The sequence below is a fragment of the Telmatherina bonti genome (genome assembly GCF_933228915.1).
Source record: "Telmatherina bonti genome assembly, chromosome: 9".
Taxonomy (NCBI): domain Eukaryota; kingdom Metazoa; phylum Chordata; class Actinopteri; order Atheriniformes; family Telmatherinidae; genus Telmatherina; species Telmatherina bonti.
The window spans coordinates 16,824,555-16,841,791 of NC_136627.1; the positions used below are offsets into that span (position 1 = coordinate 16,824,555).

The 17,237-nt window shown below is 39.6% G+C and overlaps 1 protein-coding gene across 3 annotated transcripts; it reads left to right on the forward strand.

Annotated features, from left to right (window-relative positions):
• The first annotated feature begins 381 nt into the window (after positions 1 to 381).
• Positions 382 to 17,014, forward strand: golim4a (golgi integral membrane protein 4a). 3 transcript variants are annotated; one of them, XM_079246699.1, is made up of 16 exons: positions 382 to 1,020; positions 6,857 to 6,931; positions 7,026 to 7,075; positions 7,188 to 7,241; positions 7,449 to 7,599; positions 8,050 to 8,132; positions 8,284 to 8,367; positions 10,126 to 10,344; positions 10,470 to 10,748; positions 10,935 to 11,221; positions 11,461 to 11,537; positions 13,938 to 14,011; positions 14,394 to 14,594; positions 14,816 to 14,884; positions 15,108 to 15,209; positions 15,909 to 17,014. In XM_079246699.1, exons 1-16 carry the CDS (start codon positions 834 to 836, stop codon positions 16,059 to 16,061), a joined length of 2,145 nt encoding a protein of 714 aa, XP_079102825.1. In that variant the 5' UTR covers positions 382 to 833; the 3' UTR covers positions 16,062 to 17,014. The 3 variants fall into 3 exon arrangements, with proteins under 3 accessions (XP_079102825.1, XP_079102826.1, XP_079102827.1); XM_079246700.1 differs by having other exon boundaries at positions 7,191 to 7,241; XM_079246701.1 differs by lacking the exon at positions 10,126 to 10,344 and having other exon boundaries at positions 10,536 to 10,748.
• Positions 17,015 to 17,237: the final 223 nt, after the last annotated feature.

Consider the following 17,237-nt stretch of genomic DNA (forward strand, 5'->3'; position numbering starts at 1 on the left):
TAATGCAGGACAGAGTGGAACATAGATCGGCATGACTGCTTTTCTCCCAATAGTTCACAATGATGAAGCTGTACCTTTATTGAAATATGTCTTTATTTTAATAAGCTGTATTCTAGAGGGAAAAGTGGGCTTTAACTCACAGGTCACAGCCCTGTTGTCTTTTTTTATTTGACTTGGTAACAAACTTGACAAGCCAGTCTGGAGGCTACATAAAGGTGAAACTGTTTCCAGTCTGTCCACAGTACTCACGTTCCTGCTGCCTTTTGATCGAGGCCTGTGGCGACCAATTGTTAAATGTTTGAGGGCGGGTGTAGAAGAAAATAGCGAGTTTCTCTTCTGGAGGAGGGACTTCCTCCAGAGTTGCAGTTGGATTGCAGGCTTTCGCTGCTCGGCTGACACGTAACTAAACTTAAAGGTGCTTTGGAGGCCTCGTCCTGGCAGAGTTTTCAACTTTTACTCAACTTCTAACTGCGTAGGAAAAGCTGAAGTCTGGAAGCGGGAGAGGAAAAGTCAAGCGGGAATCGTCAACATTTGCCTTGTTTTTGCATTTGGAAACCAGGGAGAGCAGGACTTTGACTACAAGCCGAGGCAAATAAAATCTGAGCGGCTGCTTTGAAGTCGCTGTGGAAAGTCTTGAGTGGATGTGGCCGCGTAAAAGAAAATAATGCGCAGAAGAGCAAATACTAGCGGCTAACTTATACTTTCGGTGTGGTAATGCTCGGGGAGTGAGGAGAAAGGGGGAGGAGGAAAAGAGGAGAAAGTTGAGTCGGAAGTTTCCAGCAGCAGAGACGGGGCTTTCTGGTGCCGAGAGCGGGGAGAGCTGCGGGTCCAACATGGGAAACGGGGTGTGCTCCCGGAGACAGCGGAGGGTCTTCCAGTGTCTCCTGCTCGGCACAGTGGTCTGCGGGATGATGTACGGGGGGATGATTTCCTACGAGATGCACAGACAGCTGAAGAGGACAGAGGCGATGGCACTGAAGTATCAGCAACACCAGGAGTCCCTCTCCTCTCAGCTCCAAGGTAAACACGGTGACGGTGATTGAAGGTGCGCTTCCAGGTGTCGCATCGGATTGCCCTCTCCATGACTCCATTGACAAAACTGCTGTTTTTATTGCTTTCGTGTTTGCTTTTCCAACGCTACCACGTCTTAAAACAAAGTTTGGGGCTTAATTAGGTTAATTAGCTACTAAACAATGTTTCGGCTTTCAATTTGAACTTTTAACTAATCAGAAAAAAAAAAAAACAAAACAAAAACCCTTGTGTCATCTTGACCTAAATGTTTTAGAGCCTTCTTGCTCATAACATGTTCTTATCTTTGGATATCTTGTAAAATAGAAGACAATAATCAATCAACATCACACATGCTTAATTGAGACTTCAGTGGTGTAAAATTAAGCTTTAGCTAAAAGTTGACATAGGCATCTTTTTGTGTGCTTTTAAGAGCAACTTGCCGACAGTTCTGCTGCTTTACAAAGACTGTCCAGTGTTACAGCCCAGAATGACCTGAGAGGACTGTAAATACACTGTAGCCAACTAGCTATAACCTGAGATGAGTTTGTAATCCCAGGTTAGGCACTACAGAGTCATAAAGCCATTATACTTGGACGTACAGATGCTTTAAAAGTTAAATCAGACCCCCCCACTGCCCCAGAATGGCAGTCTGCTATCAGCTAGAGCTATACAGACACCTTGTTGTACTCATCAAGTTTTCATGCTCAGCTTAGCACTAGATCCAACAGCCAGTAGAGGCTAAAACATCTGCCACTGATACACATGGCTGGAACAGAGCTGGGAAGCTGAGCACTGCCTTGCATTTAATTCAACAAAGCCACATTGTTTTAAATAGAATTTTGTACTTTTAAATGGGAACACATATCTTTCCCTGACATCTCTGTAACTTCTTGTCACTAAGTTAAAAAGATGAAGAGGAAACTCATTTTTCTTGCAAGTACAATAACCCATGTTAACATGCTGTACAAAGCCATTATAAAATAGTTCATTTGATTTGCTTTGCCTTGCTGCATAAATAGGCCTCTTAACTAGGTTAAAAAAAAACAAAACAAAAAAAAAAAACTTTACTTGGTATTCTCTGTGTTTAAACCTTTGTACACTGAGCAGACATGGTCATCAGATTGTGGTAAAAGGCAACCAAAATGCCTCCAGTTGAATCTTTAAATGGATGAGCTTGCAGGGTTCACCACATTGATGATGTGAATAGTCGTGTGTACAAGAGGTCAGCTGTTGGGGAGTTTGTAAATGCTTTTACAGCAACATTGGTTGTGGGCAGGAAAAATCCAATAGCTAATTGATTGGCTGATGCATCCATACCCCCATGAATGATGTAGGAAATTAACCATCTTTAGACCTTACCAGAGAACAGCATTCTGCAGAGCAGTGATTTTTCAATCTGATGCATTAATGATGGAATATTTTGTCTTCATCCGGTGTGCATGTTGATGAGACCAACACTGTTATGTCACATGCTTACGGTTTGATTCTGTAGTGCTGGTGTACGATTTAAAGGCACAATAAGGTGGCCTTTATTAGTGGCATTAAAATGCAGTCTCCACGTGAATACTAAATTATAACACCTTTACAGATTCACTTAATGCCAGTCAAATATATGAAATAAACAGACTACAGTCATTGGTTTTGGTATTGTTTATTGGTCAAATGAGTTGAAAAATATGTATCCAGTATTGTGCATCCGTGGCAATAGATACACGTATTGTATATCGAGTGCTTTTCTTTTAAAATTGGCTTACAACTGTGTTATTTAAGTTCCATATTTGTTTATTTTGCTTCAGAGTAAAACACCTTTTAGTCAAGATGAAGCATTTAGACGACCTGTCTTGCAAAGATATGGATTGGAGGTAAATCAGTGGGAGTGCACTAAATTAGTCATCATTATGTAAAGATGCATATTGATTTGCACCTATTAGAATAACTTTATGTGTAGAGGAACTTCTGTCATCCCACAACTGTTGGAAAGTTAAGCCAGTTTTTTTCAATAGTAGTACTGTAAACACTCCGCTGTGCTTACATCGTATGAGGTTTTGTGTCATGGTGTTCTGCCCTGGGTGGAGAACTTTGTCCCACAGAGACTGCATCAGAAGTGTGTTTGGGTTTTTAACCCTTACCCTACCAGCAGTCACCTCTCCTGCTTTGATTACTAGATGCACCGTGGAGCTGCTGTAATGATGGGCACTCTACTTGTAAGAATATTTGCATATTTGTGAATATCAACATGTGTTTGTTTCTCATGCTAAAATAACAGCTGGCGTCCCTTTATGTAAACCAGAAAAAGTCCATCTAAAAAGATGGTTCTTGCACTATCATGGTCAGTGTTAAATGGATCCTTTTACATTTTTCCACAGCGACAGAAAAGCTGATGATAATGTCACACTTTGAATGCACTTCTATATTTATCTTTGTTTGGTTTAACTGTGAACACCCATGTCTTTCATTGTTAAACTCTGGCACATTCAGCCACTTTATATACCCGCAGCCAACTGTTGATTGCTGTCGTGCCCTGTATTTAGAGGTTGGCCATAGCTTGGGGGCTGCAAGGCCGCCGTATTGATTTGCTGTTAGCCTTTGTAACCTCAAGCTGGCAATTGTTTGTGATTTAAAAGGATCAGCTGGCACGTTGTGGTTATGCATGCACTCTGACAAAAAGGCCATTCTGATTTCACACCCATTTGCTCCCTTGCAGACCTCAGTGTTACATTCTTCCTTTTTTAGCTTTAATCAAATAAGCCAAACTACTTAAATTAGATCAGTGGGCTCAGTGGGACCAGCCGTAACACACACATCTACTCATGCCCGAGTCTCCAAAATGTCCAAATCTCTTTTTTAGTCAGCTTTCATATTGAGATACTGTGTTTTAATTGGCGCATGAAGGACTTTGCTGCGTTTTTCCCGCTTGTCTGAGGTCATTTAGTTTAAGAGTGAATGTTTTAAAAAAAAGAACTCAGAAATAAAAATATTAAAAAAAAACTGAAAACTTAAACCTGTTTTTGTTCTACATTACTAATGTTTAGATTGTGTGAATCCTGGTTATGGAGATACTTATGTGGAAAATACGAATCTCCTACATATTTGAAATTAAGCTTCAACTGGTGCAACAGCAGGAAGCTTAAACCTGCAAGATATTTTAGTGCATGCTGGCATTTGGACATGTATCGCATACTTGCTGGTGTTGGGAAAGATGGATGTAATAAAATGACGCCATCAGTTACTGTAAGATACTCAAGAACACTAGTTTATGGTAGAAAGATTAGTGCCAGCACTATGCAAAAACAACTGGTATTTAATCTTACTTCCTCCTAATTTGAACAGATCTTCTGTGTATATTAGGGGTGGAAAAATTGAATCGAAAAATCGAAAATCAGGATTTTTTTGCTTCACAATTTTAAAATAAATTTTTTTGTTAAAAAATAGTTTTTTTTTTTCAAATAAAAGATCTACTATAAAATTTATGTAATTTTTATTGTTTTTATTGATCTTTTAACTTGTCTTCTTGGGCATTATAGCAGCAGAATGATGGTCTGGCTACTGTGTTGTTTTTTCCTAATAGAACTCAAGAAAAATAAAGAGCAAAAATAAGTTTTTTACATTTTTTTTGTTTTTAATCTACAAAAATCGGCAAAATCAAAGAATTGTGAGAATCACAATTTAAATCGAATCGGCACTCAAAAAGTCGGAATCGAATCGAATCGGGACAAAAGCATATCATCACAGCTCTAGTGTATATGAGTGTTTCCTACATTAAAATGCATCTCAGTCTCTTCAATGTCAACACTATGAGCCAAATCTAATCAATGCAAACCTGTCTAAATCTAAAACGATGTATAAAAAGGAAAGTATAAAAAGGATCAATTGCCGACGTGTTTTCATGTTCAAAATTTCTGTAATTGGGGTGCAATTTCATTCATAAAATGTACTGTTTACATGAAGCCTGAAAAAGTCAGATTATGATGTGCATGATATTTGAACAGAACAAATCATTTTCATATGTAGAATTGTCTGACTTTCCAAAAACAGAAGTCAACATTACCTGCTTGTCCTGATCAGAATAAAATATTAATCTGTTAATGAGAGTAAATGATCACAATCTTTTGAGTGGTATGATCACATAAAGCATTTTTATTCCAGTCAGGCTTCTAATCTGATTACTTTAGTCATGTAAACATGGCCAATGTGTAAGGGCTGTTTTAAAACTGTGTAGCCCTAAATGTGTAGAGTACAAGAAACATTTAGGTGGTGTAACATGAACAATTTAAACAATATGTTAGTAGTTACTAAAAAAAATAGTCTTTCTTCATATGGAAAGGCAGGACTTTTTTAATAAATACCACACACTGTGTTGCCAGAGTATCAGGACATGTGTCTTAATTAGTGGGGTTTAACATGAAGTTGGTCCTCCCTTTCAGCCATAAAAGCTTCAACTGGTCTGGTAAAGCTTTTCACAAAATTTAGAATTGTGTTTATGTTTATATGTTTTCATCTTTAACCATAAATAAATGAATGACGAGTTTCCTCAAGGCACTTATAAACATTCAGTTCAATACAATCTAGTTCACTTTAAGGGAATAGTTGGTCTATTAAAGCATATAATTATAATTCTACCAATTTATAAAGTTGCTTGGCAGTGGAAAACAAGGGATTGTATCAAGTCTTTTCATTTAACCTCATAAAGTATGAAGTTTCAAATAAATTGAAAAGGACTTTTTAGTTGGTTTTTTTTTTTTTTTTTTTTTTTTTTGTAGCTACATTATGATGTAATGACATGTAAACTTGGATTCACCCGGGAATCAAAGTGAATTTTAATGACATGATCATTTTTTGGATGTTTTTTTTACTCTCCCCAAAATTTATACTTTCATTGCAACTTAATCTGCTCTGTGCTTAATCTTAATCTGGATGTTTGACATGATCCTCACAGTTCTGAAGTTTGGGTGTTTTTTTTTTGTTTTTTTTAGGTTGCTTTCAATGTTAATCTTGTTTTATTTTCTATCTTCTAACTCTGGTCTGAATTCTGCAGTTCACGTGAAATGGTCACAGGACAGTTACTGGCACCAGTTCAACAGGAATCTGTAGAGGTGGCGCCAAGAGGGAAGTTTAGGCACACCAGCTGTTTTCTAGCAGCTGGAAGTTTAAAGACTTTAGAATCAGGTTATTTTTTAATTCGAGAATCAAGATATAGTTCAAATGACACAATGCTATTTAATTGTTAATCAAGGTAAATCATATGTATGTATTTTAGAGAACTTTCTCACAATTTAATGGAATTCCTTCCCATTCTGGCTTAATGTATAACTTTAGTTGTTTAATCGTCTCCGCTGTGGTCTCCACACGTCAGACCACAGCACACTTTTCCAGTCAGTCCATTTCAGATGAGTTCGGGCCAAGAGATGCCTTGAGATGCATTGTGTTGTATTCTTTTTATTTTTAAAGAACATTTTCTTCATTGGAATTGGGGTTGAACAACAATTCAAGTTACTTGTAAAATGCCTTGGGCCTATACAAACCTGCTTCACAACTCCTCCGTCAGCAGAAGGTTGTGGTATTCCCTTTGGGGAAAGACTCTCTGAGATCAGTCTGGTTAAGTAAATAAAGCCATAAACTGCACATCTTCTTTCCACCTGCTTCTTTGAAACTAATGTGTAAGTCTCTGTGAGAAGATTTGTTTGTTCAAGTGTACATATTTGTTTCACAGCTCTGCGTTTGGTTTTTTTTCTCCCTTATGCTCCAAGTAAAGTTGAAAACACAGCCCAAAAATCTCTGTGTTTAATCTTATTTTCACCTCGTCTTGTTTATTCACTCTTTTCCGTTCCATGTTTCTGATGCGCAGTGGTGTATGAGCATCGTTCCCGGCTGGAGAAATCTCTGCAGAAGGAGAGGTTAGAGCACAAAAAAGCCAAAGAAGGTGAGAAAAGAAAAAGCAGTGAATTGATTTTATTAATGCATATTTTTCTTTTTACATCTATTAAAATGAACAATCTGTGTTGTTTTTTTTCCAGATTATCTGGTTTATAAACTTGAGTCTCAACAATCCTTGAACAAGGAAAAGGTATGTTTTTCCACATGGAAGTAGACAAAGATGGTAGAATAATGATGTGGAATACAAACTCAGTGGATTTTGAGTTTTTTTGTTCATGATGTTGGTTCTTATGTTGAAACAGCAGGAGTCCAACAGCAGGTTGAACTCTTTACAAGTGCAACATCAGATGTTGAAGGTATGAATGTATCCATTCTCAACTTTTGAACTGCTTTCCTCTTTCCGTTTAGACATCCACATATCTACCCCGCTTTCCTTCCTACATTTAGACTTGCAAATTATTCGTGCTCTTACCACACATTCTTCCTCTTTTTGCTTTTTAATGTACAGTTGGTGTGTGTCATGTAGGAAGGCCGTGCTGTAACAAACTTTGTCCAACTTTCAGAATCAGCATGAAGACCTGAAGAGGCAGTACTACGAGCTGCAGGATCAGCACCAGGTAGAGGGCGAGGACCACAACAGACTGCTGGATGAACACAGGGAACGCTACGATAAACTGCAGCAAACCAAAGATGTTGAAATCTCCCAACTCAAAGGTACAATGGTCCTGTGATGATCGTTTATGTTAAGACACAGAACTACTTCCACTTGACTTCTCTGGATTTGTGCTAATTACACCTTTACATGTGTATTATATTATATTTTAGCTTATGAAATAATGAAAACTGGTTCATCACATGTACAAAATATGGATGCAGTGTGACTAATTATTTCGCTCCCTTATAGATACTTGTCTGACATGAGCTCAATTTGAAGCACATAATGACATCTAGTGGCTCAAATAACAAATTGCACTCCGCCTAATTTGACCCACTTATCCCTAAACTACAGTGGCTGTTAAGAAATGTGATCGGGTGTTTGTTTGGTCCCTTCAGGGGTGCTACAGTAATAAGCCACGCAGTTTAATTTGTTTCTTGGTCAAATGTAGTTTACAAATGTCTCTTAAAATGTGACATTTCTGTTTTCGTGTAATCTTTCTATGACAGAGAATGTGTATAACCTAAGAGAGGAAAATAAACAACTGAGGAAGGCCCACCATGACATTCACACACAGTTACAGGATGCAAAGGTAAGAACCAGCTCAAGCAGGTTTATCCTGTCTTCCTTTCACTTCTTAAATTTTGTGTTATTATTTGAAAGAAAAGGAAAAACATGATTGAAGGATTCGGTAAGCGTACTGCCGACTTCACAAGGTGCCGCGTCTTTTCTGCATGCTTTAGGTCCAGCATCAGGATCTGAAGGCGGCCCATGACCAGCTCGCACTGACACTGGAAGACCACAAGAGTGCGCTGGCTGTAGCTCAGGTAGGCAAAAAGGCAGAGATGCAATCAAAATGCTACTGCAGTCAGTGGCTGATTGATGCTGAATATCCTTGTTTATCCATGGCAGGCATGGAGATGGAAAGTATAAATGGAGCAAAATGGCTTGTTTACAGATGGTTTTATTTCCCAGAGATGAGTTTAAATTCCTTATGTTGTTTCAGTAAATTGCTTATAAGATCTAGTTCAGCTAATTCATCTTTGCAGCCATAATCTTTGCAGTCGAGCAAAAACTGTGTACTTCTGAAGTCGACATAATCCTCAGTGGAAAGAGATCCTAAAAAGTGCTGTTTGTTTTTTTTTTTGTTTGTTAATTAGATTAGATGCTGCTGTTTCTTCTTGACAATGACCTTTTAAAAAGCTGGAATGGTTTTATTCAATGTAAAGTGCTCTGCCAGTTTCCTTTCCGCCTGCAGTGATGTATACTCACTCTCTTTTCTCTCCTTCTTGTTCTGTCTGCCTGCATTTGCTAATTGGTTTTAAAGCCTGTCTTCCTTTCCATCAATGCCTCTGGTCGGACACACACGTTCTTTGCCTCACCACAGGGGGTTGGTTTTAGTCAGGGCTGTCAGAGCAGTACATCCACAACACACTGCAGCCAATCAGCCAGAAAGCTATAATGGAGGGACTGCGGCGCGATAAAGCAACAGGGGAGGAACTTGGGAGGAATTTTTTTTGGCTGGATCTCACCAGCCTTGTCACAGAATGCACTGAAAAAGGCCTGTTGGCCAAAACTACACGATCGGTTTGAGCTGTCTGTATGAGCTCTGGAGACAAGTTGTTTAAACTCTCAAATTTAACTGCTTGTTGTCATTTATTTAACCATCAAGTTACCAAAATCTCTGATAAAACTGCACGTATCCTGAAGAATATACAGTAAAAACCTTTTTTTTTTTTTTTTTTTTTTTTAAATTTTTTTTTTTTATAGTAGCTTAAAGTGGAACTATTATGTGCATTTCAGCCTAATTTATTTTTATTTCTGAGACCAGAAGGGCTGGGATTGATCGAGTTATTGTCACAAATCGCTTTATTTACTTCAGACCGACCCTCTCTGTAGGCTGTCAGATCAGCCTGTGGACAAAACGAGTGGATTGAGACTCTTTCACATTAAGCCCCGCCTCCCGCCACTGCACTACATCGGGAGCACGCACCGCAACTACTTTTGCCGTCATTGTAACATCTCATAAACAGAAGGATTAGGCTCATATGAACTCAATAAAAAAAAACAAAATACAATGTCAACACATAGCATACAGCCCTACATGTTGGAACCTGAATCAGACCCTGAAAATGAAGTGGAAAACAGCAACGAATGCAGCAGGATGTCTCTCTTTGGTAAACTCACCAGCCATCGTTGGAAATAACTTTATCCGACGTTTTCCACCCGCCTGATGTATTTGTACATGCCCTTGTTAACCAGTAGAAGGTAACCAATCACCTTAGGTAACCTTATCCCCCGGGACGTCACAAGGATTTCCAAGTAGAAAAAACTCTAAACTCTAAAATGATGCGTTTTTCGTTGCCATGGAGACCGAATGGAAAGAGTGCTGGAACTCAAAGTCAAACTCAAACATGCGTTTAGGTGATAAAAAACAGTGCCGTTCACATGTCTGATGAGGATTCAACACTGTAACACTGTAGAAAGCTCAGAAAACTCCAAATACCATAATAGCACCCCTTTAACTCAGTTTCCACAAGATTTCGCTTATCTTTCTATGTTATTGTGTATTTTGTAACCTTTAGGCACAGGTTGACCAGTACAAGCAGCTCAAGGACTCACTGAACAGGGTACCCTACCAACCACAGCAAGAGCAAAAAGCTGCTCCTCAACAGCAGCAGGCAGCTGACGTAACACACATATCTCATGTCCATGAAACGCATCCAGATGCTACACTGGTGCAATCTCATAGGGAAGGGCATGTCCATGAGGAATCCCAGGCTAACTGGGACACGGAGTCAAGGGTAATGAAAATATTTGTGGCATCATGTAATTATGAAATTGATCTAGCAGAATAATTTAGATCAATACCAGAACAAAAACACTTCATTATTTATTTATTTTTTTTCATTGTGCCTCTTTCTCCTAGTTGGACCATCAGGAGGAGAAAGTGCATGCCCAGTCTGAGATTGTTTCCCACCCCACTGTGTCCCAGAACATCTTGTCTGAGAGAGAGGAGGACAAAGAAGGAGAGGCAGAGAGGAGGAGGGAGCTGGCAGAGGAGGAGATGGCCCAGGCGGGACAGCCTCAGAAGCTGGAGGAGGACCCAGACCAGCCACAGGATGAGCAGCTGGAGGAAGAGGAGGAGCCAGAGCAGGATCAACCAGATGAGAATGCCCTGGAGCGGCAGAAACGCCACCCTCAGCCGGTCAGCTCATCTTATCTAAAGAGGATTAAGAGTGACTGCAAAGTTGTCTTAAAATCTATTTATTGTCCGTTACATTTACAAAGCATAACTTATTGTACTCTAATCTCATATTGTGGCTGCAATTAAGTGTGTTTTTTGTCCTGGTTTCACATGTTGTTCCCTCTACGCCTTATTATAATCTCTCAGGATGCCCACGCAGAGCTGCATCAGGAGGCTCAGCTGCAGAACCAGGCACCAGCCCAGGTGCAGCATGTGAAGTCTGCCTACGAGCAGCAGCAGGAGCAGCAGCGCCTGGAGGCTCAGAGGGCCGAGGAACGGAGGCAGCTCCAGATGCGACAGCAGGCTCTGCAGGCCCGGAGGGAGAAGGTGCTAAAGGAGAGGGAGCAGCAGCTAAAGAAGGAACAAGAGAGAGAGGCACAGCAGCACAGGGAGGCTGACAAGCGGGAGCAGCTGCTGAGAGAGGAACACCTAAGGTCAGCTTCCAAATCAGACTGGAAATCACTTAAAATTAGACTTGAGAACTAAACCAAACAAGTCTTTACTGAGATAATATCCAGCTAGTGAGAACTATGAAACTAAGGCCGTGGTAAAGGGTTACATTTTATTTTTTTAAAAGGTGTGTTTTTTTTCTCAACTTAATGTGTTTTACTGTGGTTATACAGTAGAGGCTGTACCTTTCTAACTGCCATTTATTGTCAATATTTGTTATAAGGAAGAGGGCCCAGTACGAAAACATGGACAATGACATAGGTCAAGGTGAAGAAGACCATCACACTGACGATGAAGAAGGTGAGAGGAAAAGTTCTGTTTACCCTGACCAGCTGTTGAATATTCCTATTCAGCCATCAGAGAAGATCTGGGATGCTTCTTGGTCTTCTAGCAGATGTATCACAAGTAGGGCTGGGCGATATATTGCATATACTTGAGATATCGTGGCTAGTCCCCTGCGGGATATAGAAAATGCCTGTTTTCGTCATATTCGAGTATCCTGTTGTCACGCAGGTGTTTTTAGCTGTGGGCGGGGTTTCCTCCCTCCTCCTCGACTCTGCACCGCTTTGCACAGAGAGTTAAAGCAAGCGCACCTAGTTACGTACATAACGTGAGCTACGTGCTACGTCATGAGAGGCAGCGTGTAGCTACTGTTGCCAACTTGGCGACTGTCTCGCTAAATCTGGCGACTTTTTTTTGTGAAAAGCGACTAGCGACTTCTACTGGAGTTATTGGAGACTTTCCTGGTGTTTTGGCGACTGACTTTAAAGCGCATATTGTAAAGTTATTGTCAGAACGAGAGTCTCTCCCCGTGCTAAAGCAATCAGTCGCTCCGGCTGCAGCTGCAGCCAGTCAGAGGAGCAGAGAGGACACCTGCACGACTCCACCTACAGTCACAATGAACTGCCAAATCCGCCACAGATCCCGCTCTGGATTACAGAGTGGGACGTAAATTGCAAAGTTTTTCACGTCACGCAAAAATAATTAATTCTATTTGATTACATTCACAGCCTCTGTCACTTACTCACCTCATCCACTGTGTGTGTGTGTGTGTGACACAAGCATATTTATCTAGCTCGTCATGTCTCTAGAAAGTACAGAAAGGAGTGGGAATCAAATCCTGAATTAAAAACTGGCTGAAGGCGTTTATTGGAGACGATACGAGGACATTCTGCCTGTATTATAAGACTGATTTCTATGCTAAATTCTGCGATTAAAAAAAGTACACAACTCAAAATCGTATCCATAAAGCAAAGCCTTATAATAGTTCAACCCAAAGCAAGCTAAAACTAAAAAAAAAAGACTAAACTAAAAGTAAGAACTACACAAATAAAAAAAACCCATAAATGTATCTCTGTCAAAGTGTCTTTTTTGGGTCACTGTGGCAGTCCCAAGCCAAGATAAAGGAGGAGGGTTGAACATGCAGCGAGCTATTCCACAAAACATAACAATCCTTTGGTTAAATTTGATAATCACAAAACATTTAATAAAGCAGGACAAAGCTGATTTATACAATGTGGTTTTCATGGTATTCAAAATCATTTTTCAAAGGGATAGACTGTTTCAGTGGCAAAAAAAAAGAAAAGAATAGAAGAAAAATAGTACAGGATCCATCATCTGGCAGTGTTTTGGATACTGGAGAGAGGATATTGACCAAACAACTGTCCTGTGCAAAGTATGTCACAAAAGTGTCGCCACAAAAGGTAGTAGTACCACAAATTTATTTAATCATTTGAAAAGTCCCCCCCCACCTATTTTCATACGTTGCATTTATTACATCATGCAAAGACACTTTATTTTGTTTTAAAATGACATGTTTCTGGCACTGCTTTAACTGTTCAATAAATACGGTTTTGATCAGTTTGCTTCGTTACAATTTCATCCTTTTGGCATGAATGTTTAAAATCAGCATATCTTAATGCAGTATGAACAATTATGTTTTAATGTAGACACAAAATCATCTTACTGATGTGATTGTATGCACCAAAGCATTAATTCAAGGCTAAGGTAAATATCGAGATATGTATCGTATATCGTGACATGCCATAAAAATATCGGGATATTACTAAAAGGTCATATCGCCCAGCCCTAATCACAAGTGAAATGGTGACTCTGTACCGTTGGAGCGGCAGTGCATTTTAATCATAGATTTTCATGTATAACAAACTGGTTAACTTTTTAGAGCCAATCATTGATTGATTGATCATGTTTTATTCAACTTTGGTATTTGGTCATGCGCGTTTAGCAAAGTGCTAAAGTTATCCACCAGCGCTTCATATTATTTTATACATTTATACTGTTTGTCTGATCACACCTCAGTGAGTGTGTCTTCTGTTGTTTCCAGCTCTATTTCTCCTTTACTTCATATTGTATGTCTTGTTTCTATGAAGCCACTCAATGTGTCAGCACAGTCACTGGATCCTGAGTAGTAATTCCACATATGTGGAAAACAAACTCAGACTATTCCTGTAAAGTACAAGCATGAACTTTGTGAATTAGGAAGATAAAATATCAAGAGGAGGATTTTAGTTCAGAATGGTTTGAGATGAGGAAACCTGAAATCTTCCCACAAAGTTTTTCTCAGGTTCTAATAATATTTTATTCCATCTTAGTAGAAATATAGCTTAAAATGTTGTCTCAATTGAAATATAATGGGAAATGTTTAGTATTATGGTTTCGTTTACACTTGTGTGTTAACAGAGAGAGACGGCAACATGTTACACGAGGATGAGGAAAAGAAACCAGGAGTGGATCACAGAGTTTCACTGCATCAGGTGATTTTTTTATCTTTCATCTTTCCTTTTTTGCTCTTTAAACGGCGTGTTTAAAACATGTCTTCACAGCTCAGATCATAAAATTCTATCATGTGTCATGTATCGATCTGGCAATTTACAAAATTATATCCAGTCTTCTGTCCTCAGTGCTACTGTTTGATCGTATTTTAATTCATTCATTCATTCATTCATTCATTCATTCATTCATTATCCAAACCACTTAGGGTCATTAAGGGTCGCGGGGAACCAGAAGCCTATCCCAGCAGTCTTTGGGCGAGAGGCTCTCTGGGAACTATTTCATATTTAATGGATCATAAGTTTTTCTTGTCAGGACCGTTCATCTTTTTCTTTTTATGATTTTACATGACCTTATCTTCCGCAGGGGGCTGTTGATGGTGATGTGGACCCCGAGGACGACCCCAACAACCAGGGAGAGGATGAGTTTGAGGAGGCCGAAGAAGAGCAGGCGCCGCACAGGGCTGCTGAAGAGGAAGACGAGGCGGTAGAAGGGGAAGAGAAGCTGGCAGCAAACATCAAAACTCAACCAGGCCCCAAACACCCTGGTGTGGAAGAGGAATTAGTTGTGAGTAAGGGGACAGAGAATCCATATAGGAAATGGGGCAAATAGTCAGAAAGTCCAATGGTGGTTATTCCAAGAAAACACTTGAGTTAAAAAATTGAGGAAAATGGTGGGAGAGAGCTTCAAGCAACAGACATTCAAACTCAAGCCAAGGCTAAGCTTGGCAGGAAGACACTGACAAACTTGTATGTGTGTGTATGTGTGTGTTTTTTCTGGGCTCTCAGATGGCTGGAAACCCAGATCAACAGGAAGATGCACTGGATGACCAGTACCAGGAGGAGCTAGAAGATGAGGTAGAAAAAACTGCTGACCATATATTATTGGGCTGATTTATAAGTATTTATGTCTCAAAACGCCACACTAATATAATGTATTGTATACAGTATGTGTATTGGCGATTAATTGATCCAACATTTTAAATGTGTGTATTTATTTAGTTTTATGTTAACAAAAAAAACTTCTTTTAATAAAGTACATTTTTCTTTTTTCTTTATTTTTTTCTGTTTTGCTTTAAAGGCACAGGAGGATATAGCTGGTGGGCCAAAGAGAGATGAGGAGGAAGAGGAGGGAGTCGAAGAGGAAGGGGAGGATCCATATAATGAAGAGAATGTAGAACAGGTGGGGAACCAGCTTTCAGATTGTGTTCATGGTGATCAGCCTCCTCCACAAGACAACAGAAGCACACTGACATTACAAGTAAAAAGAAATGAAACCTCAGCCTGATCCAATCATAAGTCAACTCAGCTTTTAGTAGTTGCACAGTGTGCTCACTATTCAGTTTTCTGAGATGCATTTATTTGTTAATGGTGCAGGGATTCACTTTTGTGTGCATGTGTGTGTGCGTGCGCGTGCGCGTGTGCATGCATGTCTGTTTTGTGTCGTAACATGAGCCGGGTCTGTGCGAGTCATGTTAAATGAGGGCAGTCAGGTGCTGAGTTGGTCGGGGTGTCAGGTTTTCATCTGAGCTTGGTTTATTTATTTTGTCCTTAAAAGAAATCTGTGAGAATGCAGCTTATAAAAGGGCTGCTTGTTGTTTACATAATGCTCAGAAAGAGTGGCACATCTTTCTTTATTGCAGTTCACAATGCTCATTTGTCATTTAAACTCTTCTCTACTGTAACTAACCCTCACCTCTGACCCTGCAGGAAAACGGTCACTTATTTTCAGTGTCTTGTGTATGAAAAGATCTAATGGAAGGCAAATAATGTTATTTCTAAAGTTTAATACCCATAAATGTCCGATATAATAGTGTTTCTGGTTGAATTTGAATGTTTACACAAGCATTGAGTCATTCAGTGTGCTTGTTGTTTTCTGAAGGATGAAGCAAAAAACCAGGATGAACCACGAAAAGAGGGGAATCACCAACCAGGAGCGAAGGATAATGAAGAGAATTACGAGGAGGAGGAAGAAGAGGTAGAGGAAGATGCAGCCGGTCGAAACAAGGGAACCAGTCGGAGGGCAGAAATGTAGGATGAGCACAGACAGCCGTTCTGGTGCCTTGTTTTTTTTTTTTCTTCGGCCGCTTGTAGAGCCATTCAGGCCAGCCTTTCTGTAAGTTCCTAAAGGAATGAAAACCAGCCATCCATTCAGAATTCCACTTCGGAAAATCTGGAATCAATGCCTGGAAGATGGGAACGGATGCAAACACTGTACACTGTGGAAACGGACACAATTTGTGAGGTGTGAATGGCGTATATACTGTATTTTTATTTGTATTTTTACCTGCTTTTCTGTCTACTCGCATGTCTGCCTGTTTGTCTATCTGGTTCAGAGAATATATTTTTATCAGTTTGCAGCAATTTGATTATTTTTAAAGAGCAAATAATTGTGATTAGAATATTGTCTTCGTGTTCAGGCCCTGTTGTATGTTAAAAGCAGACTCAAATGATCATTTATGTCTTGCTTTCCTTTCAATTGTGGCATTTCTGTTATTTATTGCTGATAGAAGCAACTCTGACAATCAAAATATGTGCAGCACTTCTATTATTCCCCCCACTCCCTCACCCCCAGTTGGACACAAAGGCTTTAATCAACTTCTTTAAGGTTGATGCAGGAACATTTTCGCTGGATATTTCTGCAAATGCGAATCAAAAAGGACATTTCTGGTGAAGCTGCTCTACGCAGAGTGTCATGCTGACATGTGCCTTTCCATTCTACAAAGCCTCTGCTTGATTGTAGTCATTTTCCATTAGAAAAGCCATTTAATAGGACAGGAGGCGTGAGAGTGGGTCTGAGTGTGGGACTGTTTTAAGTGAGCTGCTGGTGTGAATTAAATTCACAAACCAAATGCAGTTTAATAAAGTGTCTTAAATGTACTATACATTGTACAGTCAAATGTTTGTAAATTTTTACACCTGTTTTATTTGATACAAAAGGAGGGATTGTGGCTGTATTGTTTGTCATCTAGGTGGTGTGTGTGCGTGCGTAATAAAGATGTAAATGGATATCAGACCAGCATTGTGCACTGAGATTCTGTACTTGCAAGAAACAATTTCAAGTTGACAGGGATCAATAATCCATCTCAGAGTGCTGGAACACTGTCGAATCAGCAGGTAAAATACATCAATAAATCAGTCTATGCTTGCTTTTAACGCTTTAAGCTAAACCATGGAGGGTTTTTAAACCTCAAACCTGAATATTATTCTA

Coding starts and splice junctions, on each gene's coding strand:
- golim4a (XM_079246699.1), top strand. CDS start 834: ATGGGAAACGGGGTGTGCTCCCGGAGACAGCGGAGGGTCTTCCAGTGT. Junction 6,932..7,025: donor GCACAAAAAAGCCAAAGAAG/GTGAGAAAAGAA, acceptor TTTTTTTTCCAG/ATTATCTGGTTTATAAACTT. Junction 7,600..8,049: donor TGAAATCTCCCAACTCAAAG/GTACAATGGTCC, acceptor TTTCTATGACAG/AGAATGTGTATAACCTAAGA.